The following is a 15,798-nucleotide window of genomic DNA, read 5'->3' as shown; positions in this document are numbered from 1 at the left end:
TTGGGCCTCATTCCGAGTATGGCGGTAAGGGATACCGGTCACCGTTAACGAGACCGGTGCCGGTAATCCATTAACACCACATTCCGAGTTCCCTTTGCGCTCTCGTCCTTAACGCCTGCTTTTAGCAGGCGTTAGGGACGAGGGCGCAAAGGGGCTTTTAAGCCAATAACGGTGACCGTAAAGTACAGTCACCGTTATTTGCAATTTCCCCATTCCCATTGAGCCCTATGGGGGCTCATTTGGGAATGGGGAAGAGCCCTGGGGAATAGGAAATTACCGCCCTGGTCAACTCGGGATAGGGCGGTAATTTCCCATTCCATCACGGCGGTGCCGGTACGGGTCTGGCGCCGACCAAGGCGCTAATAGCGCCATTGGTTAGCGCCAGACTCGGAATGAGGCCCATTGTGTCTGGAAGGTCAATGTCCAGTGACTGAGATGTTTGTTTGCGGTACTTAGTTCTTATGGTGGATGTGTGGGTTGTGTGTTTGTGTGAGGTGAGACTGGCCCGTTAGATCATGTGAGGAAAGTGTGGAGTATGCTGGAGAGAAGCGAGGAGTGGGGAAGGTTAGTGGTTGGTACGGTGTGTTTGTTTTATTGTTGGTTCTAGACTGACAAACAGAGCTTGGAGTTCCAGAGTTCTTCTGGCGGACATGATGGCCACACTGAAGGCTGTTTTCCAAGAGAGAAATTTCATCTCACAATTGTGCACCAACTTGCTCTCGGCTTCATTAAAGCAGGTACTGATGTCATACTGTCAGGAACCCATAAGGTCCTCCTATGTGGTTGGACTTCATTCTCACCTCTGTGATTAGTACCTAGGGATCTCCATCCGCTGCCATGCTTTTTTCAGTGAGTTAGACACACTCTGTCGAGGAACGATACAGGAAAGACAGGGCGGCAAGTGTAGCATTCCAAGACAGTCAGACGTCTCCCCAGGCTTCTTGACAGGTGCTGAATTCCTGGTGTTGAAGGGAAGGAGCAGTGCATCTACCTGGAGCATCGGCAGATGGGTGTCTTCAGGTGTCCCCAAGATTGGTGACTGCTGAATGACATTATATGTTACTGTTTGCTACAGAAATCTCAAGCAGCCGAATCTTCTGAGGCGAAAGGTCCTGGCTGTGACACTGCAATCACATGTACTGGTTTGAAGTGTGGCTGCTAGCCCACAGGTGTCCTGCATCCTTGCAAGGACCCAGAAGAGCACCCACAGTGTGATAAAGAACAGGAGTCTGATTCTACAGAAGCCTGCAGAAAGCCATCAGCACCAGTCTGCATGGCTGTGTTTTTACAAGATACTTCTACTGTACTCTTATTCACTCAAGCGCCCATGACCACAGAAAAAATAGCTAATTGAAATCACCTTCTAGGCCCCCAAACCATAACTTGAATCCAACCATTTGACCAGGACCACCCATCCCGCCACCCCACGGCTCTGTTGGCCAGCCAAACCCTATCCGTCATGGGATACATATTAGGCTGCTCCTTATGAAATCACTTCATGTTTTAAAGAAATTTGGTGGGAACATGAACATTTCCTGCCTGTAATGCTCAGGCTTTGCTTAGAAAAGCCTCCCTTGAATGCAATGCAAACTCCTTCCTTCTCAGCCTGCTTTCCATTGCGAAATTCCTTAAAACTAGGACTTTTTGGCAGAGGTCTGTCTCATTAACTAACACTGGCCTCATCCATCTATGTGGGCTTATTGGCTTATGTGGTGCTGCCAGGGTGCCCCAGGCTCATCTAATTTACACTTTCTGCTCTTGATTTCTAGGTCTTTATCTTGGTAGGCAAACATTTGCCTGTTATTGGTTGAAACTAACTGTGACAAAGTCTGATTCTGGACCGAAGAAGTACAAGGGAAAGCAAAGGCTTCCAGGCACTTTGCCAACACCTGTACTACAGATGGGTGCAGTGGTGGATAAGTCATGAAGGTAAAATAGGTAGAGCCAATAGGAGCTTCCCCACAATGCCATACTCATATCCATTCTCTGATTTTATTTTAATCCAATCCCAATCCTACCCCTGTTTCATTTGCACTAATGAACAAACAGAGTGTGTGGCTGCTCTTACCTGCTTGTGGCGTTGATGGTGTAGTAGATGTAACTGCCCCTAGAAAAGAATAACAACAACATGTCAGATTGTCATACATTGCAAAGTGCAGAATAGTTATCTAATGGGCATTGTCTACCTAGTGAATGGCACCGCTCCTTCTCTATACTGGTGGCATGGGCCTTGCATAACCAGAAGCTTCTGAACAGCAATAGCATGGTAAATGCCAAAATAAAAGCAATTTACAAAGAAGGTTCTATGGAAATATACACTAGGCTTAAACCCCAGTCAAAACACTAAGAACCCACCCCTGAAATGGATAGACAGAGCTAGAACGCAGGCATATATTCCACGGCCTGCGGTAGAGGCCTTGTAGTTATGGCTAAGTTGCTCAACTCATAGATAGAGCACTGTTTGTGCGGCATATAACTTCGCCCCACCTGGATAAATCCTGACCAAACGTTGCAAATAAAGTATATGCCCACCCTCAAAATAATTCTGCAAAGTTTGGTGTGGTTTTGTCAAGGTGGGCAAAGTTATAGGGGGGGCCCCAAAATGTGTGGAAATTCTCATAGAGGCAATGGAAAAGAAAAATTGCTCATGCCTACAGCTCAAACCGCTGGATGGATTTCCCCAAATTTGCACTGGGAGCGGCGGCTTAGTCCTGAAAGCGTGCGTTTGTAAATTTGGTGTAATTCTGTCCTGTAGTTCCTTTCAAAAACGGCCAAACAGTACGTAAAGAAAATATGTGTGATGTCTGGGTCCGTTCCTCGGACTCACTTCCCTACTATGTCCACAGACACCCCCCTGTACCAAACAGGGTCCGGCGTGATGTCCTCTGTCATCAGATGCAACCACTAATTTGATGGTGAAAAGCGTGAGGTGTGTTATATTTTTTTAAACGGTCGCCATGTTGGATCCACGGACAGCCGCCGGTGTCTGTGGCTAACGGGGTGGGAAAAAGTTTTGAAAAAACATTTGACGTTATTTGGGGCCAAAAGAGGGGCTGGAAAGGGTGGTGGGTGGAATAAAGATGATATGGGGCTGTTTTTATAAGTGGAAAAAGGGCGTGCAGGTGCTGCAGTAGTCTGCGGACATTGCTGTGAACAGTTTGCAAAACACATTTGGGGTTATTTGGTGGCTGAAAGAGATGGGGGAGTGGAATAAAGATGATATGGAGCTGTTTTTATAGGTGAAAAAGGGTGTGCAGGGCCCGCCTAGTCCGCAGTCCATTGATATTGTCCGTGGACATTATGGAGATGGCAGGGGGTTCTGGGTGAGTTTTGCTATTTGAAGGTGTATTGTACGTACGTATATGGTTTAATTCTATTGTGGTGGTTGTGGCAACTGGCAACACATAGCATAGTAATATGTGAATAGTAATTATAGGTACTGTATGGGGGGTATGCAGTATTTGTAATATGGTGGAATGGTATCATTAAAGTGTATATTGTATTTATGAGTGTAGTACAATCCAGGACAGTGCTCCTTGATGTCTCTTCCGCCTTGGACACGGTCAACAATTATTAACTCATTAAACTGTTACATACATGATACCATTAGCATTATGCAGCGAGCACTGGACTGGCTGTGTTGTTTTCCTCTGTGACCGTCTTTACCAGCTGCAACTGGGCTGTTTGTACTGCACCACCTCACTGTGTACCTGCAGAGTACCCCAGGGTTTTATGCTATGATTGTGGCTCTTCCACATCTAGATCATCCCTCTGGCTCACCTGATGTCTTTCATTTGTCTCATTTCCAGTGTTATGTTAATGACACACAGCTTTCCTTAAACTTCCCTGAACTAATTTGTTCTCCTTGTTTTTTATCCCTGATTGTGTGATCTTCATCGAGGCATTGTGTGCAGCTAACAATCGCTGCCTCAATGCCAGTAAGACGGAGATCTTTCTTACTGGGACACCTGTGCAATGTTTCTTTTCATACCCTCTGGCCGCTGTCTTCGGGCCCTCTAATTTCACCATCCTGGGAGGAAAAAAACCTCCTTTTTTACTTAAATTTTGAAGTTTGTAAAAAAAGCCCATGCTTTGAGTTTGACCTTCTTCCAGGCATTGTATTGTTCGTCACTTTCCCCAGAAGCTGAACATATGTAGAGCCCTGGTCTTGTGCATGCTAGACTACTGCAACAGCCTCTTCTTAACTTCCCCCTTTGATCTCTATGCCCTCCCTTGGAAAATATAGAATAGGGCTGCAAGACTTATCCTTGGCCTGAAGCCTAGGGATTTTAACGCTGCTGCTCGAAAATGTGAACATTGGCTCCTGCAAGGACTACAATATGTCCAACTTTGTTCCCCTAAATACTGCCCTGCTAGAGCCCTCCGCTGCTGTAACTGTTATACTGTGCTTGTCAAACGCTTTTTGAAACAGGGAGTGGGAGGCATGTCTCTGTCTTCGGCTTGTGTGTCTCTTTTCTAAAAGCTTTCTTGCTCCTCTTATACTTGAGCTGAACTTCCTTAAGTTCCGGAAACTTCTGAAACCTTTGTGTTCCTGTTTTACTTAATCCCTTCCCTGCTGACTCTTACCACTGCCACTGAAACTGGTGGCCTGGTGCCTCATGAACCTCACAGGTTCCAGGCTCTATATCTAGTCGACACCAGTAAACCCCCACCCTTCGGCAGTGCCCTTGAGGGTCTACTGCCTGGCAGCTGTGTACCACACCCTTGGGAAGCCTCTTCCCCAGCAGGTAGCTAGTAGCCTCCCACCTTGGCATCGTTTGGGACTTTACTTCTGGGCTTCTATGAGCACTTGGCAATCCCTACTCCTGTTTTCACCCGGCCCAATCTACTGAAACTATTTTGCCCTTTTTCTGCCCGGCACAGCAAAAACTCATCAGTTCACAACCTCCTTGAGCTCTCTGCTGTATTTGATGCTGTTGATCACCCCACACTACTTTCTGCTCTAACGTCTCTTGGCTTTTCTGATGCAGTTTTTTAATGTTTCTCGGTCCTATCTTTCCAGTCGCACTTACTCGGCTTCCTGAGCTGGTCATACTTCACCCCGTCCCCTTCTCTACAGTGTCCCACAAGGCACTGTCCTTGGCCATTTCCACTACACTATTCCTCTATCTGCACTTTTTGACTCCTTCCATGCCAATGACTCCCAGAGCTTTCTTTCCTTTGCCATTTCCCATCATTCCACCATCTCAGCCTGCCATTCTGCTGTCCAGTCTTGGATGTCCTCTCGTGTCTTTCATATTACCCACTCTAAAACCGGAAGTTCTCTTTTTTCCATGACTCTTCCCCCACTGCAGCGTCCCTAGCCTCTGGTCTCGCCATTATCTCCTCGAGTCACTTTTGGTTCATCCGTAACCTTCACTCATCACATTTCTAGTACTGCTTGCATCTGCCGATACTATGTTTATACCATTCGTCACATTCAACCTTTTCTATCTTTCCATGCTACTAAGCTACTTATCTCCACTTCAATGTTCTCTCGACTGGACTATTGCTCAGCTCTTCTAGTAGGCCTTCGTTCTTCTCACCTTACCCCACTTGGCTCTTCAACCTTTCGATTCTTTTCTTCAATTTCATTCCCTTATTAATATTTTCAAATATTATCATGGTCAGGCCCCCCCTTACCTTTCATCCCTTGTCCCTACCTACTCCCCTTCTCAATCTCTCTGTTCAAAACATTTACATCTTCTCTCGGTTTTTTACCCCCCCTGTACTCCCTCTCATTGTCACTCTTTTTCTCTTCTTGCCCCTAAAGTGTGGAACTCACTTTCACCTGATATCTGCTCCTCTCCTTACTTTCCACATCTTTCATACTCGGTTAAAAGCTCATTTTCTTTACACTCTCTTTCTGTCAACTAAATTTACCATTCTTGTCAGCTACATTTTTACTTATTTTGTACTCTTTTTTTGTAAACCATTTACAGCACTTTATTGAAAGTGCTATAAATATCAATAGAATACAAATGGCCTCATTGCAAGTTTTACGAAGAGGGAAAAATGCTGGTAAAAATGCAGCTAATTACGTGACTGGCACTGTTACTGCAGTGCAAAACTGCAAGTTTGCCGGTGAGGGTCACTGATCTACCTCCAGCCAAGAGTGGGAGGTAAGTCATGGCCCCACCAGCAGGACACTGATGCTATTGCAGGTACCAGTAATACCGTCAATCCCCTCCATGGAGTCCTATGTCTGTACTTTAGCCTATCTACCTAGAGCCACATTAGCTCGTGAAATGACACTACAAGATACAGTTTGCATTTGCGCATTTAGAATTACATGATACTTTTGTATCTGAAATGTGTTCAGTTCATATTTCAGCTGCTGGCGTGTCTTTAGAAAAGTGCACAGCAGATGTATGTATCTACTATACGAACGCCCACCCACTGGGCCTCATTACGAGTTTGGAGGTAGCCATGCTGTTTTTAGCGGCATGGCTACCCCCAAACCCGGGTCTGGGTCCCGAAAAATGGGAATTACTGGGCCATTCCGACCTTTGAGGGCCCGGTAATTCCCATTCGCGGGACCCAGACCCGGTATGTCCCCATTCCCATTTGAACCCCCATAGGGCTCAATGGGAATGGGGAGGATGCTAACAACGGTCCCGTTAATAATGGGGGCCGTTGTTAGCATCCTGTTCTGCTAGCGGGTGCCGCTCTGCACGTCTGGTCTGACCAGGCGTACAGAGCGGCCCAGCAAGCAGAACTCGAATGTTGTGGCGAGGTAACAACGGCACCAGTAGCCCTACCAGCGCCGTTGTTGCCTTATTGCAACACTTATAATGAGGCCCACTGAGTCTGAAGTCAGCTTAGGTGTAGCCGCTCACACTACTTTTTAGCAGTGGAGCCTATATATTTAGCTGAGTAGACCTTCCTGCAGGGAAATCGTCTTCTTTTGTTTCACAAAATAAAATAAAAACTCTGGAAAGTACACTGCTAGCCAGTCTGTCATGCTCATTTTCCTTCACTGGCTTCAGAAGTAACCTAGGTCAAACGTTTACAAAGCGTTATAACTTGACCTAGAGAGTTCACAGTGATCTCAGATTTTCTGCTAGAATTGGAGAATTGAAATGACTATAGTGTCAGTGGGCTCTGGTAGGTGAATATTCCACCTGCACCTGCTTTTATTGTTATTTTGGCCTTCATAATGAGGTTGCTGGTAAGCTGGCGGTTTTACTAGCGGCCTACCAGCAACTTTGGCTTACCGTTTCCGCTGCCCGATATACCAGTAATACTGGGATAGTATGGGTGGTGGGGGAACGCTAAGTTCCCATTCCCATGGAGTCCCATGTGACTGGTAGGGGTCAGGCCTGAAGGTAGTTCACAGCCCCTACCGGCAGACTCAGAGTGAGCCGGGCAGGAAAAGGTGCTGATAATGTTGTTACCAGCACATTTTTTCCAGACCGGCTTACTTCTAATGATGGCCAAAGTCTTGCCACCTGATAGTGAGAAACTTCCTGTCTTTCAGAACCCACAAAAAAAGCTCCATTGTAAGCCATAGGCTGCTCAGATCCAACACCTTGAGAGAATTGCTAATCCAGCAAGCATTCGCTTGACACGGCTGTTCATAAAATGTGAAAGAATTACCTGAACACACAACCCCAGCATCATTGTTATGGTCGCAGTTGTTGACATTCCATCCTCGGTTGGGGCAGTCCCACAAGTGCACCTCTTGTCCTTTGCAGAGCACGTCGTCCAGAAGGATGCTTCCAGAACCCTGGCCGAAGAAGGCCCCTCCAGGAGATGCAATGACAGTCCCACAGCCCAGCTGTCTGCAGATGACTTGTGAATTTGCTTTGCTCCAGAAATCATCGCACACTGTCCCCCACGCGCCTTCATAATAAATCTCAATGCGGCCGGCACAAATTTGTCCTCCATTCGTCAGGCGCAAGTCCAGTTCTTGAGGTGCTAGGGAAACAGAAACAATATTTCGAGGTTCGCAAATGGATAGCAAACAGCAAAGAAGGAAGCAGAAAGGTCTGTAAAGTGATACGTAGTTCTGCCAGCGTGTTGGGACTAGAAATACATTTTACTTGCTCTGATTGGCTTAGCCTTACAGCCTTTGCTAGCCACTCTATTTGTGAGATTAGTTTCACAGGATGAGTGATGACATTTAGTAAAGTCGCATTCACTGTTTGTGCTGCATTTTAGTAGGGTTTGTGTAGGAACCTGAAGCAGTGTACACATTATAGTTGCACCCCAAATAGATAACTGCAATACAGTTATTAATGGCCCACGACCAAGTGACACGTGCAACTGGCAACACAAACTTAAACATATATATTCCAAAATCCCACCCAAAATTAAACAAATCTAATTGCCATGCATTTCATTCTGAAAGTCCCCTACAGAAAACCTTTGCTTATGCATCATAAAAGATATACATGTCAGCACCTCTGAATAGAAAACATTACATAAGCAATAACACACAATTAAAAGACTTTGAGGGCCATTATAAGTTTGCCGGTATCCTGCCGGTAGATTCAGCAGGATACCGGCAAACAGTATTACTGTTACCGGCCCTTGGAATGTCAGAATTACTGGCATATTCCAAGTGCCGATAAGGGTGGTTATTCCCCATTCCCTGGAGTTTCATAGAACTCCATGGCAGGAATTGCCGGTATTACGGCTCCGATAACATCAGTGCCAGTAATAGCGGCAGTGCTTTGCCGGTCGCGGTCAGAGTTACCTCCAGTTGGGGCCTGGAGGTAAATCCTCCATCCTTCGCAGCATGGGAACAGTGGCCATAACGGAATTACTGCCACTTTTTTCCCGCACCGCCAAATTTGTAAAGAGGCCCTTCATCTCAAATACCATCTTTTCCACATACCTCACCTAATTAGAAATCCCAACACATCCCAACCTGGAGCCTTCACTGGAGGCAGACACAAGCTCACAGCCACACCCCATCCACTGACAGTCGCATCCTCAACAGCTTCCCAAATGTGGTGAATCCCAGGAATTCGTCCCCTCTCCCCAAGAGGAGCCACTGCCTTTGGGACTAGGGAGGTGAGCCCACTAAATTTAGCAGCCCCTGTGCGAAAGGGCAAGCGGAATCCTGCTGGGGGTTACCAACTAATGGGGGCAAGGAATCCATTTAACAAAGAATCCCAAGTGTGTGTTGGCTTTATGGGAGTTGAACAGTAGAATAATTAGAGGAACTAGTGGAGTTTCCCATTGCCTTTCAGCGAACAACCTAAAGGGCCTTAGACCCACACAGAGAGAGGAAGATCCAGCCGGAGAGCAAGAAACAGAAGCCTGCGCCGAAGCACAGAGAAGGACTACCAAAGGCACCAAACAGATGACGTGATTGAGTGTGCATTGCATGTACAATTTTAACATGCAAAACAAGTCATAGGAGGCCAATGTGGGTCCCGCCGGAGTTCAGTGGTCTTTGAAGAAAGCCTGCAGAGAGATGGACTCGTCGAGCGCAAATTTTGTAATAACTTTGAGAAGGAATTTCAGGTGAGGCTTGAGGACTTCTCTGCCTCTATGGAACTCGGAATATGGCTGATGTTATTTTATGTGGTTCTGCAAGAAGGTGGTTTGGGTAGGTTAGTGAGGGAAGAGGGGGTGGGATAGAGGTTGTGCTTGCTTGTTGGTGCTTGTAGAACCAGGAGAAACTGGTGTCTGTGCGAGTTTGCTTTCTAGGTGTGTTTGGATTGTGCGCATTGGGGTTATTGGGCCTCATTCCGAGTATGGCGGTAAGGGATACCGGTCACCGTTAACGAGACCGGTGCCGGTAATCCATTAACACCACATTCCGAGTTCCCTTTGCGCTCTCGTCCTTAACGCCTGCTTTTAGCAGGCGTTAGGGACGAGGGCGCAAAGGGGCTTTTAAGCCAATAACGGTGACCGTAAAGTACAGTCACCGTTATTTGCAATTTCCCCATTCCCATTGAGCCCTATGGGGGCTCATTTGGGAATGGGGAAGAGCCCTGGGGAATGGGAAATTACCGCCCTGGTCAACTCGGAATAGGGCGGTAATTTCCCATTCCATCACGGCGGTGCCGGTACGGGTCTGGCGCCGACCAAGGCGCTAATAGCGCCATTGGTTAGCGCCAGACTCGGAATGAGGCCCATTGTGTCTGGAAGGTCAATGTCCAGTGACTGAGATGTTTGTTTGCGGTACTTAGTTCTTATGGTGGATGTGTGGGTTGTGTGTTTGTGTGAGGTGAGACTGGCCCGTTAGATCATGTGAGGAAAGTGTGGAGTATGCTGGAGAGAAGCGAGGAGTGGGGAAGGTTAGTGGTTGGTACGGTGTGTTTGTTTTATTGTTGGTTCTAGACTGACAAACAGAGCTTGGAGTTCCAGAGTTCTTCTGGCGGACATGATGGCCACACTGAAGGCTGTTTTCCAAGAGAGAAATTTCATCTCACAATTGTGCACCAACTTGCTCTCGGCTTCATTAAAGCAGGTACTGATGTCATACTGTCAGGAACCCATAAGGTCCTCCTATGTGGTTGGACTTCATTCTCACCTCTGTGATTAGTACCTAGGGATCTCCATCCGCTGCCATGCTTTTTTCAGTGAGTTAGACACACTCTGTCGAGGAACGATACAGGAAAGACAGGGCGGCAAGTGTAGCATTCCAAGACAGTCACACGTCTCCCCAGGCTTCTTGACAGGTGCTGAATTCCTGGTGTTGAAGGGAAGGAGCAGTGCATCTACCTGGAGCATCGGCAGATGGGTGTCTTCAGGTGTCCCCAAGATTGGTGACTGCTGAATGACATCATATGTTACTGTTTGCTACAGAAATCTCAAGCAGCCGAATCTTCTGAGGCGAAAGGTCCTGGCTGTGACACTGCAATCACATGTACTGGTTTGAAGTGTGGCTGCTAGCCCACAGGTGTCCTGCATCCTTGCAAGGACCCAGAAGAGCACCCACAGTGTGATAAAGAACAGGAGTCTGATTCTACAGAAGCCTGCAGAAAGCCATCAGCACCAGTCTGCATGGCTGTGTTTTTACAAGATACTTCTACTGTACTCTTATTCACTCAAGCGCCCATGACCACAGAAAAAATAGCTAATTGAAATCACCTTCTAGGCCCCCAAACCATAACTTGAATCCAACCATTTGACCAGGACCACCCATCCCCCCACCCCACGGCTCTGTTGGCCAGCCAAACCCTATCCGCCATGGGATACATATTAGGCTGCTCCTTATGAAATCACTTCATGTTTTAAAGAAATTTGGTGGGAACATGAACATTTCCTGCCTGTAATGCTCAGGCTTTGCTTAGAAAAGCCTCCCTTGAATGCAATGCAAACTCCTTCCTTCTCAGCCTGCTTTCCATTGCGAAATTCCTTAAAACTAGGACTTTTTGGCAGAGGTCTGTCTCATTAACTAACACTGGCCTCATCCATCTATGTGGGCTTATTGGCTTATGTGGTGCTGCCAGGGTGCCCCAAGCTCATCTAATTTACACTTTCTGCTCTTGATTTCTAGGTCTTTATCTTGGTAGGCAAACATTTGCCTGTTATTGGTTGAAACTAACTGTGACAAAGTCTGATTCTGGACCGAAGAAGTACAAGGGAAAGCAAAGGCTTCCAGGCACTTTGCCAACACCTGTACTACAGATGGGTGCAGTGGTGGATAAGTCATGAAGGTAAAATAGGTAGAGCCAATAGGAGCTTCCCCACAATGCCATACTCATATCCATTCTCTGATTTTATTTTAATCCAATCCCAATCCTACCCCTGTTTCATTTGCACTAATGAACAAACAGAGTGTGTGGCTGCTCTTACCTGCTTGTGGCGTTGATGGTGTAGTAGATGTAACTGCCCCTAGAAAAGAATAACAACAACATGTCAGATTGTCATACATTGCAAAGTGCAGAATAGTTATCTAATGGGCATTGTCTACCTAGTGAATGGCACCGCTCCTTCTCTATACTGGTGGCATGGGCCTTGCATAACCAGAAGCTTCTGAACAGCAATAGCATGGTAAATGCCAAAATAAAAGCAATTTACAAAGAAGGTTCTATGGAAATATACACTAGGCTTAAACCCCAGTCAAAACACTAAGAACCCACCCCTGAAATGGATAGACAGAGCTAGAACGCAGGCATATATTCCACGGCCTGCGGTAGAGGCCTTGTAGTTATGGCTAAGTTGCTCAACTCATAGATAGAGCACTGTTTGTGCGGCATATAACTTCGCCCCACCTGGATAAATCCTGACCAAACGTTGCAAATAAAGTATATGCCCACCCTCAAAATAATTCTGCAAAGTTTGGTGTGGTTTTGTCAAGGTGGGCAAAGTTATAGGGGGGGCCCCAAAATGTGTGGAAATTCTCATAGAGGCAATGGAAAAGAAAAATTGCTCATGCCTACAGCTCAAACCGCTGGATGGATTTCCCCAAATTTGCACTGGGAGCGGCGGCTTAGTCCTGAAAGCGTGCGTTTGTAAATTTGGTGTAATTCTGTCCTGTAGTTCCTTTCAAAAACGGCCAAACAGTACGTAAAGAAAATATGTGTGATGTCTGGGTCCGTTCCTCGGACTCACTTCCCTACTATGTCCACAGACACCCCCCTGTACCAAACAGGGTCCGGCGTGATGTCCTCTGTCATCAGATGCAACCACTAATTTGATGGTGAAAAGCGTGAGGTGTGTTATATTTTTTTAAACGGTCGCCATGTTGGATCCACGGACAGCCGCCGGTGTCTGTGGCTAACGGGGTGGGAAAAAGTTTTGAAAAAACATTTGACGTTATTTGGGGCCAAAAGAGGGGCTGGAAAGGGTGGTGGGTGGAATAAAGATGATATGGGGCTGTTTTTATAAGTGGAAAAATAGCGTGCAGGTGCTGCAGTAGTCTGCGGACATTGCTGTGAACAGTTTGCAAAACACATTTGGGGTTATTTGGTGGCTGAAAGAGATGGGGGAGTGGAATAAAGATGATATGGAGCTGTTTTTATAGGTGAAAAAGGGTGTGCAGGGCCCGCCTAGTCCGCAGTCCATTGATATTGTCCGTGGACATTATGGAGATGGCAGGGGGTTCTGGGTGAGTTTTGCTATTTGAAGGTGTATTGTACGTACGTATATGGTTTAATTCTATTGTGGTGGTTGTGGCAACTGGCAACACATAGCATAGTAATATGTGAATAGTAATTATAGGTACTGTATGGGGGGTATGCAGTATTTGTAATATGGTGGAATGGTATCATTAAAGTGTATATTGTATTTATGAGTGTAGTACAATCCAGGACAGTGCTCCTTGATGTCTCTTCCGCCTTGGACACGGTCAACAATTATTAACTCATTAAACTGTTACATACATGATACCATTAGCATTATGCAGCGAGCACTGGACTGGCTGTGTTGTTTTCCTCTGTGACCGTCTTTACCAGCTGCAACTGGGCTGTTTGTACTGCACCACCTCACTGTGTACCTGCAGAGTACCCCAGGGTTTTATGCTATGATTGTGGCTCTTCCACATCTAGATCATCCCTCTGGCTCACCTGATGTCTTTCATTTGTCTCATTTCCAGTGTTATGTTAATGACACACAGCTTTCCTTAAACTTCCCTGAACTAATTTGTTCTCCTTGTTTTTTATCCCTGATTGTGTGATCTTCATCGAGGCATTGTGTGCAGCTAACAATCGCTGCCTCAATGCCAGTAAGACGGAGATCTTTCTTACTGGGACACCTGTGCAATGTTTCTTTTCATACCCTCTGGCCGCTGTCTTCGGGCCCTCTAATTTCACCATCCTGGGAGGAAAAAAACCTCCTTTTTTACTTAAATTTTGAAGTTTGTAAAAAAAGCCCATGCTTTGAGTTTGACCTTCTTCCAGGCATTGTATCGTTCGTCACTTTCCCCAGAAGCTGAACATATGTAGAGCCCTGGTCTTGTGCATGCTAGACTACTGCAACAGCCTCTTCTTAACTTCCCCCTTTGATCTCTATGCCCTCCCTTGGAAAATATAGAATAGGGCTGCAAGACTTATCCTTGGCCTGAAGCCTAGGGATTTTAACGCTGCTGCTCGAAAATGTGAACATTGGCTCCTGCAAGGACTACAATATGTCCAACTTTGTTCCCCTAAATACTGCCCTGCTAGAGCCCTCCGCTGCTGTAACTGTTATACTGTGCTTGTCAAACGCTTTTTGAAACAGGGAGTGGGAGGCATGTCTCTGTCTTCGGCTTGTGTGTCTCTTTTCTAAAAGCTTTCTTGCTCCTCTTATACTTGAGCTGAACTTCCTTAAGTTCCGGAAACTTCTGAAACCTTTGTGTTCCTGTTTTACTTAATCCCTTCCCTGCTGACTCTACCACTGCCACTGAAACTGGTGGCCTGGTGCCTCATGAACCTCACAGGTTCCAGGCTCTATATCTAGTCGACACCAGTAAACCCCCACCCTTCGGCAGTGCCCTTGAGGGTCTACTGCCTGGCAGCTGTGTACCACACCCTTGGGAAGCCTCTTCCCCAGCAGGTAGCTAGTAGCCTCCCACCTTGGCATCGTTTGGGACTTTACTTCTGGGCTTCTATGAGCACTTGGCAATCCCTACTTCTGTTTTCACCCGGCCCAATCTACTGAAACTATTTTGCCCTTTTTCTGCCCGGCACAGCAGAAACTCATCAGTTCACAACCTCCTTGAGCTCTCTGCTGTATTTGATGCTGTTGATCACCCCACACTACTTTCTGCTCTAACGTCTCTTGGCTTTTCTGATGCAGTTTTTTAATGTTTCTCGGTCCTATCTTTCCAGTCGCACTTACTCGGCTTCCTGAGCTGGTCATACTTCACCCCGTCCCCTTCTCTACAGTGTCCCACAAGGCACTGTCCTTGGCCATTTCCACTACACTATTCCTCTATCTGCACTTATTGACTCCTTCCATGCCAATGACTCCCAGAGCTTTCTTTCCTTTGCCATTTCCCATCATTCCACCATCTCAGCCTGCCATTCTGCTGTCCAGTCTTGGATGTCCTCTCGTGTCTTTCATATTACCCACTCTAAAACCGGAAGTTCTCTTTTTTCCATGACTCTTCCCCCACTGCAGCGTCCCTAGCCTCTGGTCTCGCCATTATCTCCTCGGGTCACTTTTGGTTCATCCGTAACCTTCACTCATCACATTTCTAGTACTGCTTGCATCTGCCGATACTATGTTTATACCATTCGTCACATTCAACCTTTTCTATCTTTCCATGCTACTAAGCTACTTATCTCCACTTCAATGTTCTCTCGACTGGACTATTGCTCAGCTCTTCTAGTAGGCCTTCGTTCTTCTCACCTTACCCCACTTGGCTCTTCAACCTTTCGATTCTTTTCTTCAATTTCATTCCCTTATTAATATTTTCAAATATTATCATGGTCAGGCCCCCCCTTACCTTTCATCCCTTGTCCCTACCTACTCCCCTTCTCAATCTCTCTGTTCAAAACATTTACATCTTCTCTCGGTTTTTTACCCCCCCTGTACTCCCTCTCATTGTCACTCTTTTTCTCTTCTTGCCCCTAAAGTGTGGAACTCACTTTCACCTGATATCTGCTCCTCTCCTTACTTTCCACATCTTTCATACTCGGTTAAAAGCTCATTTTCTTGACACTCTCTTTCTGTCAACTAAATTTACCATTCTTGTCAGCTACATTTTTACTTATTTTGTACTCTTTTTTTGTAAACCATTTACAGCACTTTATTGAAAGTGCTATAAATATCAATAGAATACAAATGGCCTCATTGCAAGTTTTACGAAGAGGGAAAAATGCTGGTAAAAATGCAGCTAATTACGTGACTGGCACTGTTACTGCAGTGCAAAACTGCAAGTTTGCCGGTGAGGGTCACTGATCTACCTCC

The 15,798-nt window shown here is 46.2% G+C and overlaps 1 protein-coding gene across 1 annotated transcript in view; it reads right to left on the bottom strand.

Moving 5' to 3' along the window:
• The window catches only part of LOC138473470 (deleted in malignant brain tumors 1 protein-like), a 170,820-nt gene extending 155,299 nt beyond the window's left edge, over nucleotides 1-15,521 (bottom strand). Inside the window, exons 1-4 of the mRNA XM_069612116.1 lie at nucleotides 15,506-15,521; nucleotides 11,761-11,799; nucleotides 7,600-7,920; nucleotides 2,069-2,107 (exon numbers count right to left, since the gene is read on the bottom strand). Of these exons, the coding sequence (XP_069468217.1) occupies nucleotides 2,069-2,107; nucleotides 7,600-7,920; nucleotides 11,761-11,799; nucleotides 15,506-15,521 (415 nt within the window). The remainder of the gene's footprint in view (nucleotides 1-2,068; nucleotides 2,108-7,599; nucleotides 7,921-11,760; nucleotides 11,800-15,505) is intronic.
• Between the last annotated feature and the right edge of the window lie 277 nt (nucleotides 15,522-15,798).

Source organism: Ambystoma mexicanum, chromosome 8, assembly GCF_040938575.1.
Source record: "Ambystoma mexicanum isolate Mex_15411 chromosome 8, UKY_AmexF1_1, whole genome shotgun sequence".
NCBI classification, from domain to species: Eukaryota; Metazoa; Chordata; class Amphibia; order Caudata; family Ambystomatidae; genus Ambystoma; species Ambystoma mexicanum.
This window is presented reverse-complemented; position numbering and strand designations above follow the sequence as displayed.